General features: G+C 36.5%; 1 protein-coding gene across 1 annotated transcript in view; it reads right to left on the bottom strand.

The window, feature by feature from the left end:
• LOC141902366 (25-hydroxyvitamin D-1 alpha hydroxylase, mitochondrial-like) overlaps positions 1 to 18,783 on the bottom strand; it is a 58,556-nt gene extending 39,773 nt beyond the window's left edge. The window contains exon 1 of the mRNA XM_074790053.1: positions 18,553 to 18,783. Within this exon, the coding sequence (XP_074646154.1) occupies positions 18,553 to 18,756 (204 nt within the window). The 5' untranslated portion in view covers positions 18,757 to 18,783. The remainder of the gene's footprint in view (positions 1 to 18,552) is intronic.
• Between the last annotated feature and the right edge of the window lie 254 nt (positions 18,784 to 19,037).

The following is a 19,037-nucleotide window of genomic DNA, read 5'->3' as shown; positions in this document are numbered from 1 at the left end:
AATTTCTATTTCAATTTATTCATCATAAATCCAAAGTATAAGATTGTGAATGAAGAAAAATAACAATAACATGAATTACATTAATATCACATAGCCTTGTGAAATATCAACTCAATGAAAGACTACATAAGACCAAAACCTGAATTGATTCCGTTCGGAATTCATTCCTTTACTTTCGTCGTAATAATTGGAGGCAATATTCCTCATTGGTTTATTCAATAGCGCCATTTCAGCCATGGACTGTAAAAAAACATTACTGATTCCGTGGTTAAGCGATTTTGTCGGCGGGCGATTAAACATGTTTGATATTTTTGGCCGATTTTTTACGCCGCCCATCGGATCGCCTACAAATTCGCCCGCCTGACCGCACTCGATGAATTCCGCCGAGCGAACCATTTCTATCAATCAATAGGATGCATTATTGATAATAATTTGATTTGTTAACTCTCTCACACTAAGCGGCGGTCGCTGGCCGAATTTCGGTTTCATCGCTACGTGTGCCCGCTCCTATCGGGCGTATAAATTCGTCGGCGAATTCACTGTCGCGATCGGGCGGAAAAATACGCTCGACAGACGTGTGCCCCTAGCTTAAGATGCTTTAAGATCGTATAATCGTTTCGAATCAACGTGCGAGTTATCGGCTTTTGACGAACGGGTAACGGAATTTTATTGGGTTAGTGTTTCTATAGCCGACTAACTATTGACTGTCAGTGATTAAGCCATAACTAGAGGACCAAAGGTCCTGTGCTCTCGAGGTACGGTTTTTTTTATATCGATGAAAACATATTACATTGTTCATTCTACTACTCTTTAAATTATGCATCTGTTTGCTTTAACAACTGCCCTAGGCACTACGGTGAGACTTGACGCCTCGGACAGTGGTAGGCAGGAACAAATACGTCAGATCGATTTGTTTTGCTTTAAGTTTAGAGTGAAATATGGCCGGTTATATGACCAATGTCTATCACTATCAAAGATAACAACTTAAATGAAAATCGATTCATAAGTTTATTTCATTCAAAACAATAATTGCCCATGGGCCAAGGGGTCTTACCACAGACTTATGAAATGCGATCACAATGCCCATCCTCCCCACACGATATGTCTTTTTTTCTTCTTTTTTATATATAAACTTTATTTTACAAAAGGAAAGCTCCATAACAGCTATATCACACCCACTGGAGTCAGGTGGGGGACGGGAGGTATTTACATCATATTCCAAGTAATCATACATGTATATTTAATTCTTTTCAATTCGATGTAAACGTTATTCATTAACACTGGTTAGTAACAGTCGTATATGTATAAGACAATTCAAACTGCATTAACAGGAACATTTCACTACACATCATACATGCATCATCTAACTCTTTCCAATACCTACACATTATCCGCATTGACACAAATTATTCTTTATATTTACAATATAGAAATACTTTTTTTTATAGTATAGAAATATCAAGTCATCATTCACAGTTACATGTATAGTATGTATAAAACGATTAATTGATATTTACAGAAACCTAAACGCTCTTTTCTGACCTTACAAAATATCATTAATCGTACTGAGTGCTATTTCATTTATAAAGTAATTATTTCCGTTGCATCTGATCAGTATGGTGGCTGTTTCGGGCCATGATAAAAAAATTTTCTGTACGGCTAGAGCAACGATAAAAAAATTTTCACAGTGGCCCTTTTTTGGTTTTCTCGCGCGAGAATTCAAAACTTTTTGTTTTCTCGCGCGAGAAAACAAAACATTTTGGTTTTCTCGCGCAAGAATTCAAAACTTTAGGGTTTTCTCGAGCGAGAAAACCAAAAGTTTTGAATTCTCGCGCAGGAAAACAAAAAAATGGGCCATTGTAAAAAATTTTTATCCAGCTTATTGCCAGTCAGAAAAATTTTTCAAACCTAAATGTTTAGTTTTCTCGCACGAGGAAACCAAAATGTTCTGAATTCTCGCGCGAGAATTCAAAACATTTTGAATTCAAAACATTTTTGAATTCTTGCGCGAGAAAACCAAAAGTTTTGTTTTCTCGCGCGAGAATACCAAACTTTTTGAATTCTCGCGCGAGAAAACCGAAAAACGGGCCAATGTGAAAAATTTTTTATCGGTGCTTTAGCCGTACAGAAAAATCTTTTAGTATGGCCCGAATCAGCCACCATAGATCAGTGTTTAATTTTGAGTCCAAACATTGATATTTTTTCTAGCCGTAACCTCCTGTTTCAATCGTTTGGCTATAAAATTACGAGCATAATTTTTCATATCTAGTTCAGTTTCTCCTGCGCATGCCTTGCGATGATTCTTATACAGTGTCCATTTCAAGACAGTTATCAAATAGTTACATATACTGAGTGGATTTATGATTGCTTGTTTAGGAAAACCAAAACAAATTGTACGTTTAGTTAAGAGGACTGGTTGTTCTGCTACCTTGGCTTCTATCGTTTGAAATCTAGTAAAAAGTTTTACGGCTGCCGGACATTCAATTATGACATGCGTATTAGTGGCTGCACGGCCGCATATTGTACAGGTGGGGTCGTTAGAAACTTGCCATGTCACGAGTTTAGTTGCTGTAGCTAAGGTATCGTGTAGAAACCTCCATTGCACATCCCCGAGTTTATTCTCAGTTATTGGATGATAAATGTCTCCCCATATTTGAGCCCAATTTATGTTATGTTTGTTTGGAATTGTTTGGATTTTATTTTGACTAATTGGTTTTATGTGGCCGAATTTCGCATGGACTATGATGTCATATATTTCCCTTTGGGCCATTATTCTACAACTAATATTATTAATTGCTAATCCACCGCTGCTTAAAAGTTGATAGATTATCTCCGCTCTTACATGATGTTTACCATAAGACCAAAGAAAATCGTTAATTTTTTTCTGAATACCTTCGACATAAATATTGGGTATAGGATAAATTTCTGAGACATACGATAAGACAGGTAAAATGAACGAATTAATAACTACGCGTTTGCCTTTGTGTCTGTTTGTGCAATTTAGCTTTAGGGGTTTATCCGTTCTATTCTTGGAGGCACCAATCCATAAACCTTCCGTCTTTTCTTTGCTTATTTTGGCTCCAGAAGATTGCTCAAATTCCGTTAGAACATGGAAAAGTTTCTTGATTGATTCAATACTTGTAAAGGTTAAGGTTGTATCATCAGCATATTGTTTCATTTTACACACTTCCCCGTTTGGCAAGGTAATACCCTCAATTTCTGGATCGCGCCTTATTCTAATAGCTGAGGTTTCAGCTACAATAATATAGAGAAGCGCACTCATTGGGCACCCTTGTCTTACTCCTCGTTCAAGAGAGAATGGATTTGTAAGGAAACCATTACTTTTAATCAAAGATTTGGGATCAGAATAACACATTTCAATATATTTGATTATATGTTCACCGAAGCCAAACGATTTCAGGGATTTGAATATAAATGACCAATCTACTCGATCAAATGCCTTCATCTGATCGATCGCTTATAGAAAGGCCTCAATATTTTCATCGTTGGTATACTGGATTAGGTCACGGATTATGTGACAATTGTCATGGATCCGTCTACCTTTAACATGACATGTTTGGTCAGGATCAACAATATCTGTCAAAACAGTAATTAACCTATTTGATGTAGTTTTAGTTATAATCTTATAGTCTGTACAAAGTAAAGTAATCGGTCTCCAATTTCCTAAGCGTGTTCTTTCCCCTCTTTTGTGCATGAGAGTGATTACGCCAATTTTCATAGATTCTGTAATTGTATTTAAACGAATACATTCACATACGACTTCGTGGAAATCGTATTTCAGAATTGGCCAAAATTGGACATAAAAATTGCTAGATAATCCATCAATACCTGGTGACTTGTCTAGCTTAAACGATTTAACCGAATTTGTTAATTCTTCAAGCGTGATTGGTCCATCGATTTTCTCAGGGTTTTGGACTTGTGGTAAATTGTGTAAGAATCGGTCTTGAGTAACGGGATTGGTTACTTCTCTAGTGTATAGTTTTTTATAAAAGCTAACCTCAATATCCATTATATCATTTTGGTCAGTTTTAAGTTCCTCGGAGTCGTTATTATAACGATAATAAAGGCCTATATAAGAGGAAAAATTAATCGTATAAATGGCCTTTATAATAAAGGCCATTTATACGATTAATTTTTCCCCTTCGTTTTTCTAAATTTGCAAAAAATTTTGATGTTTTTTCGCCTTCCTCTCTCCATTCTATTTTGGCTCTTATCATGTTACCTTTCGTTTTATTATCATCAATTTGTTTAATTATTGTTATAATGTCTTTTAGTCTATTATGATTATAATTCAGACCTTCACTTGCTAGGCCCTCCAATACATAAAGTTTATTTTCGAGTCTGCGTTTCAGTTCGTTTCTAGATTTGGCAAGTTTTTTAGAAAATTGGGTAGACTTGGATTTGATTAACTTTTTACCGTCATCCCACCACTGAAGGATTTTATCATACAAAACTTTATGTTTTTGCCACTTACTCCAAGTGCTGGTTACTAGCTCGATATATTCTTCGTTATTCAAAAGGTCATTGTTTAGATGCCAAAATCCTTTGCCTCTTGGTGGTTGGTTTGTGCGTATAGTCATTGACACTAGTTTGTGATCTGAATGGATTGAATTCAAGTGCGCTATTGTTTCTATATCACTAGTGAGACATTGAGAGACATAAGGCGCGTTCACACGACGAAATTTAGACCGGTCTAAATTTGGTCCGGTCCAATTTAGACCGGACCAAGCGTTCACACGGGCAAAAATACCGTTCCAAATTAGACCGGTCTAGTTTAGACCGGTCTAATTTGGCACGGTCGAAAAGAGCGAACCAGGTCCGGACCAAATTTTGGACCGGTCTAAATATGCGTGTGTGGACAGAAACCGGTACCAGGTCCGGTCTAAATCGTAATTCTGAATCTCTGCGGTAAATGTTGCAACCTCTGCGGTAGAGTGTGAGTCCAGTTTATTAAGTTTCAAATGCTTTTATTACCGTTTATGTAATTATTTTTGAGTACTCTTTTTCCTCCCTATTCAATGGAATTTTTTGCAGTGTAATTCGTATTCGTATATCGCGATCATCATCCGTTTTACTGCCGTGCTTTGAACCGTGTTTAAACGACACTTAGAGTTTCAGCATGATAGAATAAAATCGAATTCGCAAAAATGTATAAACCTGACAGAGGATCGAATTGGTCAAATAAAGAATGTCTTGCTCTACTTGGAATATGGAAGCAAGCCTTCATCCAGGCGCAATCAATTATTTAGCAGATGGTGACATCTTGTGGGCCCGGTGACAAGCGATTTTATCACCGCGTGTCAAAACGCCGTGTGAACGCTCACCAAAATTTTGTCCGGTCTAAATTTGGACCGGACCAGGTACGGACCCATTTAGACCGGTCTAACTAGTTGTAGTCTAGTCATAGTAATTGTATTATTGACATTAGTTAATCTAGTAAAAGCCTTCTTTGCAGGGTTAATTGCCCTGAATGGGTCCTCTAAACAATATGAACAACACAATTGGGCTAATTGTTCAGCGCCAGATGTTGCCGTATGGTTGGAATGAGCTGATTGTCTATATAAGGAATAATTTTCTCATACCCGACAAGCAACCTTGCTTTAAATGAGCACCTACCACTGATATTGGAACATCCTTTATAAATATAAAATTTGTTACAATTTCTCGTGGAAATAAAATATTATTATTATTATATTCTATACAGTTAAAGTCTCCACCGACAATTAACTTCGTGTTTTCAATTTTACCAATAAGATCAGGAATTGATTGAAAATACTCTTTCTTTTGCCTGTCTTTGCTTGGAGCGTATATATTGATTATTTTATATCTCTCATTACCGATCAATAATTATAAGCATATTCCGCGACCTTGTGTACAATGTCCCAGGTCGTAGTGAGATTTTCTACTTATCCCGATTGCTACCCCATTAATACGATTAATATTATTCTTGGTGAAAATTTCGTATTCTTTACTTATACTTTTAATCGTATCGTATCGTATCGTATCGTATCGTAATTTGCAACCAATAACGAAGGCCGATCTGGCCTATATGACAGGTTGCCTCGTTGTTTCACAAGTCTTTGTTGCATGGTAGCCAACGTTGGTATTTTAGGGGGGATTTCCCAGCTATCAAATCTGTGTTCCATTATTTTAAGTTCTGGTGATTAGACTTCATATTGTTTGATGTTTCAGAATTTGTCTAGGCGGGACTTGAAACTATTTACGGATGGAGCGTCTACAATCTCTTGTGTGAGCTGGTTCCAGGTATTCACCATTCTGTTACTGAAGAAGTTTGATCTGACATTTTTTTGTGACCTTGGTTTTATTAATCTCATGGAGTGTCCTCTTAGGGCGACGTTCCTTCCATCGCTTTGTAGGATATTTTCACTGTTGACTCGATAATGGGAGTGTAGGTAGTTGTATGATGTTATCATATCACCTCTAGATCTGCGATACTGTAGGGTGGGGAGATCTAGTCTTTGGAGTCTGTCCGGATATGATAGCTCCCTCACTTGAGGCATCATCTTAGTCGCCCTCCTTTGAATCTTTTCAATTTTTAAAATCTCTTTTTTCAGGTAAGGCATGTGGACAGGTGCCGCATATTCGAGTATCGGACGTACCATTGCATTGTATATCAGCTTGAACATGTGGGCATCCAGTGATTCAAATGACCGTCTCATCATACCTAAAACTCTGCTGGCCTTGTTTGTGGATGACGTATATAGTTCTGCAAAGCTGAGCTTTTCGTCCATTATTACACCCAGATCGTTTTCTCGGTTAATTTCTTTAAGAATGTGTTCTTCATCACCTATTTTCATGGTGTACTGGTATTCCTGCTGTTTCTTGCCAATATGTAGTACAACACATTTATCGGGGTGGAACTTCATTTGCCAGGTTTTGGCCCAATCTGTTAGACTATCCAAGTCTTTTTGTAAGACTTGGTTTTCTCTGTTGCTTGTGATGACTCTGTATAACTTTGTGTCATCTGCGTACATGAGTATGCTGCTTCTTATGCGGTACTCGAAAAACGCCTAATGAAATACACCGAATCGGAAAACGCATAACGCCTAATTCCTAGAAAATGACCTAATTTCGTAATTGCACCATCTACTGAGACTCACAATCCAACTCATCAACGGAACAGTTTGAAAATACATGTGTTTTACGCTTCACGAAACGAGACTACTACTCTAATAAACTTCATTATAGGATGATGATAGAATGTCCGCCGTGCAAGCGATCAATCACATAACGCCATAGAAGTGTAAACTGAAACAGTTTACACTTCTATGATAACGCGAAAACAAACGCCGCGGTTATAAACCGGCTTTCTTGAATTTTGAAACCGGAATGCATAAATATGGTACAACCTTCGCTCGTAGGTACAACGCACACAGAGACTGATAAAATAGCCATTCTCAAAATTATCCTCCAAAAATGTTCACAACCACGCTAATCTTCCGAACCTACCGAACCAATGAGAGACTAAATAATGTCCAGCCCCTGAACTTCCTTGAACAAAAATAATAAACTATATGTTCCATAAAATGATGTCTTTTATTATCATAATACTCTGTCTTAATATGAAATAATAACACAGATAAGCCTGCGTAACCAAAGACAGTAGAAACGAAGATGGAACAGGCGGCGCTCCACGCACTCCGACGTGAACTATGTAGCGTTGTGTACATAGTTCACGTAGGGATTTAGGTCAATTTCTTGGATGTTACTTGAATTAGGCGTTATGCGTTTTCCGATTCGGTGTTTTTCATTAGGCGTTTTTCGAATACCGGCTTCCTATGTTGTCGGGGAGGTCATTAATGTACATTACAAATAATATTGGTCCTAGCACGCTCCCCTGAGGCACACCACTCGTAACCTCTTGGGTAGTAGATGTTGAGCCTTCGATGTTAACTACCTGTTTTCTGTCAGCAAGAAAGTTTTGTATCCACCTGAGAAGTTTACCTTTGATACCATATCATTCCATTTTCTTTATGAGACGTTTATGAGGAACTTTATCAAAGGCTTTCTGAAAGTCCATAAATATCACGTCAACACATTTTCCTTGGTCAATGGCTGTCGTCCAGTCCTCCATAGAGGTTAGAAGTTGTGTCACAGTTGATCTGCCCTGCACAAAACCATGTTGCGCATCTGAAAGTGTTTCTGTGTCAATCATGTGTTTCATGACAGAATCCCTTATCAGTCCTTCCATGATTTTACAGACAATGCTGGTGAGGCTAATGGGTCTGTAATTTTCGACATCGTTTTTCACCCCTTTTTTATGGATAGGTGTAATAATAGCAGACGTACTTCCAAACAATAGGTAATTTTCCTTCATTCATAGTTTTTTTTTTAACAGTGTTGTTAATGCTTTGGATAGTTGTGTGGCTGCTTCTTTCAAGATACGTGGGTGTATACCATCAGGTCCCATGCTTTTATTTACATTGAGACTGTTCAGCTTCTTGAACACGAGGTATGGGGGTATTTCTATGTCGGTTATTTCTGGTAGGTCCCTATCTAAGTTGCATGGCTCAGGTAGGTTAGAGCTGTCTTCCATTGTAAAGACACTGGCGAAATACTCGTTAAATGCATTAGCTTTGGCTTCGTTATCGGAAATGGTTGTTTTGTTCTGGGTTATAAGGTCAGGAATTCCTGGTTTTGTCGTTGACTTGCTTTTACAGTACCTCCAGAAGGCTTTGGGGTTATTTTTTACTTCTTTGGATAACTTCTGTTCGTAGTTTTTCGTCGCTTTCCTTGTCTCTCTTTTAGCAGCGTTTCTCGCTTCCTGAAATCTTCTGTAATCTTCACCGTCTGTAGTTTGCATGTATCTTTTCCAGGCTGCGTGCTTCTTTTTGATCTTGGATATTGCTTTACGGTTCATCCAAAGAAGGGAATTTCTTTTCCATCTGGGTGCATTGTAAGTCGGAATATAAAGTTCTTCGGCTTTCTTAATACATTCGTGAATTCTTCCCCAGCATGAGTCGACATCAAGTTGCAGTAGTTTGCTTTCTTCCAGGTCTCTGCTGATATGTTCCAGAAATCGGTCGTAGTCACCACGGTTGAAGTTTCTTCTTCCAGTTTTGACAGATGGGGGTTTATGATGGATCGACAGATTAAACACCATACATATATGGTCACTTTTACCCAGAGGTGCCAATTTTATTGTGTCCTTTAGTAGTTCAGGTTGATTAGTAAAGAGTAGATCCAGTGTACTTGGTTCTTGTCCCTGTCTAAATCGAGTGGACCAGGTCACAACTTGTTCTAAGTAAGAGTCGTTACTTGCTTCCCATAATTTCGAGGACACGTGTGTCGACGCACAGTTGCATGTGTTTAAACTCCAGTTAATCTCCGGGATGTTGAAATCTCCGCATAAAAATATTTGGTAATTTTGTAAGTTACCTAGATTCTTTATCATTTCAGCGAAGAGAGCATTCTTATCTGCGCTACTGTTAGGGCTCCGATAGGCACATCCCAGTAAAGTTGGTTTTTCATCTTTGTTGCTGTGGAACTGGACCCATATTACTTCATTGATGTCTCCATCTTTAAGCTTTTTCAGTAAAGAGTCAGGTGGTAGGCATGGCTTAAGCTCTGATTTAACATATAAAGCAATGCCTCTGTTCGTGGACTCAATATTAGTGAAAGTTTCATACCCTGCTGAGCCGTTAAATATCGTGTGTCTGTTATCATGATCGAATCTAGTATTCTTAGGTTTCACTTCCGTGATGCATATTATATCTGGCTCATGGGTAACTTTCATTGCACTCAGTTCCGCTTTCTTGTTCATGAGGTTATCTGCGTTTGTGTATAGAATCTTCAGATCTCTGCTTTTTTATTGCAGTTGTGGTTATTATAGTTGATGTTTTTTCCGCAACCTTGATCGGTTATTAATTTTTTATGCGTCAAATTTTCTTCCTTCATATAGTTAACATTTTTTGGATCTTCCTGTTCCTAGGGATGTATTTTCCCTTTTTCGATCTGATCTCAGCAGATGCTTCAGGGTGTGATTCATTCTGTGCTTGGGGATTGACAGTTGTTGAAATTTCATTTCTCTTTGATTGATTTATCAATTTACAATTGTTGTCATCCGATTGATTTTTTGAGTTGGACTTGTTATCATCCGTACAAAATTTTATCAAAAATGATTCGTTTGCTTGATCTGATTTTCCAGGGTATTTTTTCATATGATTATGACTTGTTTTTTTATTTCGGGTTCCTTCATTTAGGGATGAATTTTTCTTATGATTACATATTTGCACTGGTCTGGGGTGGCGAACGAAAAAGAGGTGGACGGCTGATGATATGATTACCCCGTATCACGAGGCCTTGTTCAGCCTTGTTTGTGCGTTCTTTGAGTTCTTCCCTTAATTTTTGGAAATATTTTCGCTGGTTCCTTATATGCGTCTCCTGGAGGAGAAATATATCAAAATGCTTTAGCCGATCAAAAATATTGAGTCTTTTGATTTTGGAGGCTACGAGTCCATTGCAATTGAGACCCGCTATTCTCATACCATCATTAGCCACCTTACAGTGGTTTACAAGAATTTGTCATTTCATACTTTGTTACAATTTTCTTAATTTCACAAACCGAGAGAGTTTTCGAAGCCAGTTTAATTAATCTGTTTAGCATTTCAGTTTCCCAAATATACTTCAAAGGTCTAATGTTCATGTATTCAATGCCAAAATCAGTGCGCTTTGGTACAATTTTCTTACCGCTTCGTCATTTCTTCTTGTTGATTTTGGCTTTACGGCGGGCTATTTCCTCTTCTCTCGCTGAGATACGATGTTTCAGCGTTTTAATGTCTTCTGATGAGGGGTTCGACGTTAATTTTCCCTTTACTTTGTAAATTCTTTTAACCGTTTATTGTCAGTGTCTTGTTCTCTGTTGAGTTGGTTGGTCGTTAGGCCTTCAAAACTCGCGCTGCGGAGAAAGTCACTTTCACGGTCTGTTCCGTGAAGAGAAGTGTTTGAACTTTGGTTGATTACAGACTGTAACTTATTCTGTAATTCGTTCAATGGTACGTTATCGCAATTGACAGTATTTTTATCCTGTATCGACTTTTTCCTCGGTGTTTGTGGTGCAGATTCGTCAGATGAAGAAAGCGAAGCCCTTTTACGTTTTTTGCAATCTTCCACTGTCGGTTTCGTTGAAGTTTGTTCGATCGTCGGGTACTGTAGTTCGTACTATCGATTCTGTTAAGCATTTAGGTGAAACAATTGGTGGCATTTATGCGGTGGATGGGTAGGATGCGTACAACTTACTTCCTTACATTCAACCCACGTGTGGTTGAAGTTATTACATAGTAAACAATGTTCCGGCTGACCGCTATAGTAAACTCAGATTAGCACAAGTCCGTTAGCTGACTTCATTGCTATATTCCTAGGGATAGCTTTAGATATTGACATTTCGGTAATTTTTTTTCGGCATTTTCGATATCTGTCTTCGCAAAAGTCGGGTGGTATGTTCTGTTTAATATGGTACCGGATCCACTCAGAATTTCATCGATTACACTGTGAGAGCAGTTGGATGGTACTCCCTCTATCCGTACAATCGTCGGCGTTTCCTTCGGCCACGAAGTGTAACCGTTTTATCCTTGATCTGCAAATCGTGGTTCTTAAGGAGGTCTAAAGCGTTTTGATCTTTGCAATGAATTCATAATCGAACGGAGTGAAGTCGTCAGCTTTCCTAACGCAAGCCTTAAAGGTTCTATCTTTCAAGGCTTCTTCCAAAAATTCCTGAACATCTTTCACGTTAAGTCCGATTTTCCTGACAACAAGAAAAAGTTCTATCGATCTAGCGTGCTCCATGTCGTTCGACCACGACTTGGCTCTAGATAAATCCATATCGCGGTTAACCTCTGTACCAGCCTTCCAGCTCACGGTAAATGTTTCAGATCACGGTGGAGCTCTGTGCCAGGTAAGTATCGATATGTCTTTTTTTTTATATCTTACTTTATTATTTAATGGAAAGCTCCATTACATCTACATCGCACCCACTGGAGTCATGTGGGGGACTGAATAATTGTTACATGATTGTAGCGAGAATATGCAGTTTAAAAAGAAAAAAAAAAATCACCTCTAGCTCCGTGTATTAGGTGTAAAAACACCTTACGACCGAGAGGGAAAGTTCTTAAATAACTGTTATCTCTTTTCATTTTAGGTTGTTCTACTCTTTCCAAATAGGATATAAAAAATTTTCGTTCTTTTTTAACATTTTTTTCCTTTTTTTCAGTACTTTTTATCTTTTTTTTATATTACTTTTGTTTTTTTCTTAAAATTTTGAAAAATTATATACAGTTATCGGTACAGAATCCTATTTACATACTAGACATCGTTATCAAATAGTCTATCATTCTTCAATATATACACATTTACAGAATTAACAAGTCTATATACATATATATATATACATACATATATATATATATATATATATATATATATATATATATATATATATATATATATATATATATATATATATATATATATATATATATATATATATATATATATATATATATATATATATATACATATACATACATACATACACATATACACATATATACATATGTACATATATACACATATATATATATATATATATATATATATATATATATATATATATATATATATATATATATATATATATATATACATATACACACATATATACACATATACATACACATACATACATACATATAAACATATCAATAATACATTATTCATGTCGGAAAATACACAAACATACTATACATAGTATTTAATAATATACGTAGTACATAGTATACAAAGCTTACAGTATATCATAAATTGTATCGAGTAGTATTTCATTTATTACCAATTCCATTTCAGTTATTTTAATTAGGGATTCATTTTGGGTCCACAAATGTATGTTCTTTTTGTGTGCAATCTCTTGTTTTAATCTATTTACAATATAATTCCTAGCATAGTTTTTTAGATCTATTTGCTGTTCCCCGTCACATGATTTACGGTGATTTTTGTACAGTGTCCATTTTAGAACTGTTATTACATAATTACATATATGTCTATTTTTTGAATTTCTAATTATCTGTCTAGGCAAGCCGAAATATATTACTCGTTTATCTAAGTTAGTTGGCTGTTCCGCTATTTGGTCAATTATAGTTTGGAATCGAGAAAAAAGTTCAATTGCTGCCGGGCATTCAATTATTACATGTCTATTTGTGGCCGCTCGACCGCATACCTTACAGGTTGGATCATTTGAAACTTGCCATGTTACTAGTTTGTTTGCTGTTGCTAACGAATCATGTAGGAAACGCCATTGCATATCACTCAATTTTTTGTCTATAATCGGGTGATAGCTATCTTCCCAAATTTGGGCCCAGTCGATATCGTTTGCATTGAGGAAATCTTCGATTTTCCTTCGTCCTATCGGGACAATGTGCCCGAATTTCTTATGTATAATGAAACTATATAACTCCCTCATTGTTAAACTAATGAAAAGTCTTTGTTTATTGTGGAATTTTACCGTAAAAGCTGATTTTTTAGTGTCGGCTAAGCTTTCGTCACCAAGGATGACACGCCATTCTCTGGGAATCGCCTCGTATATCCTTTTATGTTTCCTAGCGTTTTCGAGAATTGGTGTAAAATTTTCTAGTTCCAAGTAATTTCCGTATTCATCGAATAAATTTTTGACATTTGTTAGTCCTATTTCTGAATACTCTGGGTAGTTTAAAGTTTTGCCGTTAAAAGTTATTGAAGGGTTATTGAATAATAAATTGTTTTTTATATCGTGCTTTGATAATTGTGGTTCGGTAAGAGTTATCACATATTTCCATGCAGATAGTAGGTTTTTATAATACAAGTTATTAGTTACTTTATTTACGAAATTTACGTTGATCAAGGAATGTAATGACCAGCCAGGTCCCAGTATTTTTTCGAGATAGAAATTGAGCAAAGGTCTCCATTTCGTTTCTTTCCTTATTTCAGATAGAATTGTTCGCACTCTCTGGGCTATTATCCTACAGTTTATATTGTTAATTGCTAGGCCACCCTGTCGTAAAGGTTTATAAATAACCTCTGCCCTAACATGGTGTTTTCCATATGACCAAAGAAAATTATTAATTTGGTTCTGAATCCTTTCCATGTAGGTATTAGGTATTGGATATATCTCTGATATATACCATAATATAGGAAGAATAAATGAATTTATGACTACGCGTTTTCCTTTGTAGGATAGTTTTGTCTGACGCCATTGATTTAATATGTTTGATACTGTGCTGACTTTTCGTTCCCAGTTCAACTTAGCTATGTCATCATGTCCAAAATACATGCCGTATATTTTTATATGTTTGTTCGACCATTTAAGATTGTAAGGTGTATCAGTTCTATTTTTGGAGGCGCCTATCCATAAACATTCCGTTTTTTGGCGGTTCACTTTAGCACCGGAAGCTTTTCCGAAATCAGATAAAACATTGAATAATTCCTCAATTGATTTGGTGCTGGTTAAAGTTAAGGTATTGTCATCAGCAAACTGTTTCGTTTTACAAATGCTGCCATCAGGCAACTTAATTCCTTTAATCTCATCGTTACGCCTGATTTTTATTGATAAAGTTTCAGCGATGATGACGTATAGCAACGCGCTCATCGGGCATCCCTGTCTAACTCCCCGTTCGAGGGAAAAAGGGACTGTTAAAAATCCATTACTTTTTATCAACGATTTAGGGTCAACATAACACATTTTAATGTACTTGATCATATTTTCGCCGAATCCGAAAGCTTCAAGAGATTTAAACATAAAGGACCAGACGACTCGATCAAAGGCCTTCATCTGGTCGATGGCTATTAAAAATGCCTCAATATGTTCGTCTTCTGTGTATTGAATAATATCTCGAATTATATGGCAATTATCGTGGATACGCCGGCCTTTTACGTTGCATGTTTGATCAGGGTCAATTATATCTGTCATTACTTTGATTAACCTGTTTGATAAAGTTTTTGTTATTATTTTATAATCACTACACAGTAAAGTAATTGGTCTCCAGTTTTCTAAACGCGCTTTTTCGTCTTTTTTGTGGAGTAGCGTGATGACGCCCATCTTCATAGATTCTGAAATCGTATTTTGGTTTATACATTCGCACACTACTTTATGGAAGTCATCTTGTAGAATATTCCAGAACTTCCTATAAAAGTTAATCGATATTCCATCAATACCGGGCGACTTATCTAATTTAAAAGATTTTACCGAGTCCGTTAGTTCATTAATCGTAATAGGACCATCAATCATTTCTGGGTTTTGAACTTGAGGTAGATTTTCTAGAAAATAGGTCTGTTTAAAGGGGTCTGGTTGTTCTTTGGTGTACAATTTTTTATAGAAGTTAACTTTGATATCCATTATCTCACTTTGATTAGTTTTAAGTTCATTTTTTTCATTATAAAGCGCATTTACATAGTTAATTTTTCCTTTCCTTTTCTCTAAGTTGGCGAAGAATTTCGATGTTTTTTCTCCTTCTTCTCTCCACTCAATTTTTGATCGTATTATTTTCCCTTTTGTTTTATTATCATCGATTTGTTTAATTATGGTTTCAATATTCTTCAATCTATTATAATCGTAGTTCTGACCATTACTTGCCCGACTCTCTAAAATATATAATTCGTTTTCGAGTTTACGCTTTAATTCGTTTCTAGATCTAGAAATGGCACATGCAAATTTAATAGTTTTAGACTTAATAAGCTTTTTACCATCATCCCACCATTCGAGGATATTTTCATAAACTCCTTTGTGCCTTTGCCACTTATTCCACATGTCTGTAATCATGTCTACATAATTTTCATTATTTAGCAAATCATTGTTCAAATGCCAGAATCCCTTGCCACGTTGAGGTTGGTTTGTGTGAATTGTCATTGACACTAAATTGTGGTCTGAGTGTATCGAGTTAAGGTGTTCTATTGTTTCTACATCATTTGTGACAGCTTGAGAAACATAAAATCTATCAATTCGAGTTCTAGTTATGGTATTGTTGACCTTTGTTATTCTAGTAAACCCTTGTTTTAGGGGATTTAGTGACCTGAATGGATCTTCTAAACAATACAAATTACACAATTGTCCGATCTGTTCGGTGCCAATAGTTATTCTAGGGTTTGAATGGACCGATTGTCGATCTAGCGAATAGTTTTCAATACAATTGAAATCTCCACCGACAATTACTTTAGCGCTCTCTGTTTTTTTAATAATCTTTGGTAAAGATTGGAAAAATTCCTTTCATTGTTTTTCTTTATTCGGAGCGTATATATTTATGATTTTAAATTTTTCATTTCCAATTAATAAATTTACTGAAATAGCACGTCCTTGTGTGTCTTTAGTATGACTCATCAGTTTAAAATCAATTTTCCTACTTATGCCGATAGCTACTCCATTAACACGATTGACATTATTATTCGTTATAATTTCGAAGTCATTCATCAGAATTTTAAAAAATTTGGTTGCCTCTTCATCACTCTTAATATGTGTTTCTTGCAACAGAAAAATATCGTATCGGTTTACCCTATCAAAAATGTTTAATCTTTTAATTTTAGAGGTTACGAGACCATTACAGTTTAAGCTCGCAATTTTAATATTTTCGGCATTCATTTTGAACGAAGAAATTTGAGCAGTTAACCTGCGTGTTACTCATACTTTTACATCGTTTTAGATAGCTTTCCAATATTTTACCTTTCTGAGATATAGCTGATGCTCGCACGATCAATCTATTTAGTATTTCGGTTTCCCATTCGTATTTGAGAGGTCGGACCCCTGAAAGTTCTAAAGAACACCGTAAATGTTCTGGCACAGTTCTCTTTCCGTCTAGTCAGTTCTTTTTATTTTTGTTTTTGCGGCGATTTATTTCTTCCTCTCTTGCGTTAATCCGTTGTTGGACCGCTTTTGGGTCTTCGGCGGTTTGTGGAAAGGAACTAGATGATCTCCCCTTACTTTTATTTAGTTCTTTCATGCGTTTGGTATCCTTCTCCTGGTCTTTTTGTAGTTGGCTTGTTGGCAGGCCCTCAAACAGCGGTTTCGGGAGAGATCTAGAGTTTTCAGCAACAGGGACAGCCGTAGCTATCGGTTTATCAGTTTCATTTGGCTGCTGAGATAATACAGCCTACAGCGTTGTCTGAAGCGCAGTTATCCGGGTATCATTTACTTTCTCCTGGATGGAACGTTTTCTCGGTGTTTGTGGGGCGGAATCATCGGATGACGAACACGATGATCGTTTACGTTTGTCAGAATCGTCTGATTTTTTGCTGATCGCTGACGATTGCTGAGCGGTCGGGTAATTTAGTTCATAACGCCGGTTTTTTTGCGCGTTTCTGTGCGTTATCTGTCTGCATTTATGTGGTGGATGCGTTGGGTGACTGCAGCTTACATCCTGACATTCCACCCATGTATGGTTAAAGTTGTTGCACAATAAACAGTGGTCCGGTTGACCATGGTAATAGACGCGTATGAGTAGCAATCCGTTTGTTGATCTCATAGCGATATTTCTCGGTACCGGTTTATCTAGTGACATTTCGGACAAGCCGTATCATGACGATAAATGGCGATTGTTATATCCTAAACAAATAGTTCACCTGTTCGGTGTTTTCTATATGCAAATAAGTATTGCGTAAAATTCATCCAAATATTCATACGCACGTATTATTCAACAAAAAAGCGCTGGTGCACTAAACATCAATTTTCGAATGCAAAATATTTTCAAATTAATATTTCTATTTTCATACAATATACATTTAGAATACAAGTTTGGCAAGGAAAATGTGTTACTTAACAGTCTATCGACGGGACTCCATGGCAGTATGTTCAAAAATCTTCTTAATACTATTGTGATCAACTTCTATCACCATTCAACCCAATAGATGGTGAATTAATCTTGAATACAAAGTTGCTAGATCTATTTTTGCAGCGTATTTAACCCCATCAATCGGATCTTTCGTTAATTCAATGACTGTAAAAATGGTGTGCTTTGGTTCACGGTAAACATACACAACATGATGCCGACACGCTCGTAATAGCTCTCTCGCTCTTCGGGAGCTAAAATGCGATAGCATAACTTTTTGGACCACTTAATCAGAAATCCGGCGACGTTATCTTGTAGGGAATAATTGAAACATTATTTTGAGTCATTTTCAGCTGTGTCTTATATATTTTACGACAACGGAGTTACAATTTGAATTTACTATGAAAATGAGAAGAGTCCAATGCTTTTTTTCGACTACGATTTTCGATCCATTTTACTAGCATTGGCATGACGTCATAAACGTCAACCAATGCTTAAACGAACTGAAATGTTTTTCCATTACTTCGACTTAACAAAAGAAAACACAAATGTAAATTCAACTGACCATCCAAATCAAGTCAAGACACTTCCATTCATATGCGAAATAAATGTGGTTTCCACATAAGAAGTAAAATAATCAACTCTAACTCAATTACGATAAACCCTTCCATGACGGGTTGTTAGCTAGTATATTATATGAATATAGTTTTTGATTAAGAAATTAACTTACATGGTACAGATGAGCTTTCCCTTTCATCGCATAGGAAAGGAATTGGAATAGATTGCCAACCACCGGCAATCCTGTAGGTCCAGGTATTTCATGAAGCTGTTTATCATCTCTGCTAGAAGCCACTGATGTGGTTGACCGTTCATGATATGAGCGAACTAAACCCGTGAAGCGCTTCAAAAAAATCCCCCGGTTACTCAGCGCCATAGCTTATTTGTATATACGTCTGTATATAGCCTGTTTCAGTCCTGTACTACTATACTGTACGTACCAGTAGTATATTGTGTATCGGCAATACTGCATGTATACACACTGTATGCTGCACTTTAGCACACGTACGTGTTATGGAATCCAGGTAATAATGCCAGAGGTAAAAATGCCAGAGGAAAAATCACACCATAGGTAAAAATGCCAAAGGTGAAAATGCCAGAAGGAAATATGAGGGAAATTAAGCGAAGTATTTATCAACATTGGACCTGATATTCTCA

The sequence above is a fragment of the Tubulanus polymorphus genome, chromosome 3 (assembly GCF_964204645.1).
Source record: "Tubulanus polymorphus chromosome 3, tnTubPoly1.2, whole genome shotgun sequence".
Taxonomy (NCBI): domain Eukaryota; kingdom Metazoa; phylum Nemertea; class Palaeonemertea; order Tubulaniformes; family Tubulanidae; genus Tubulanus; species Tubulanus polymorphus.
This window is presented reverse-complemented; position numbering and strand designations above follow the sequence as displayed.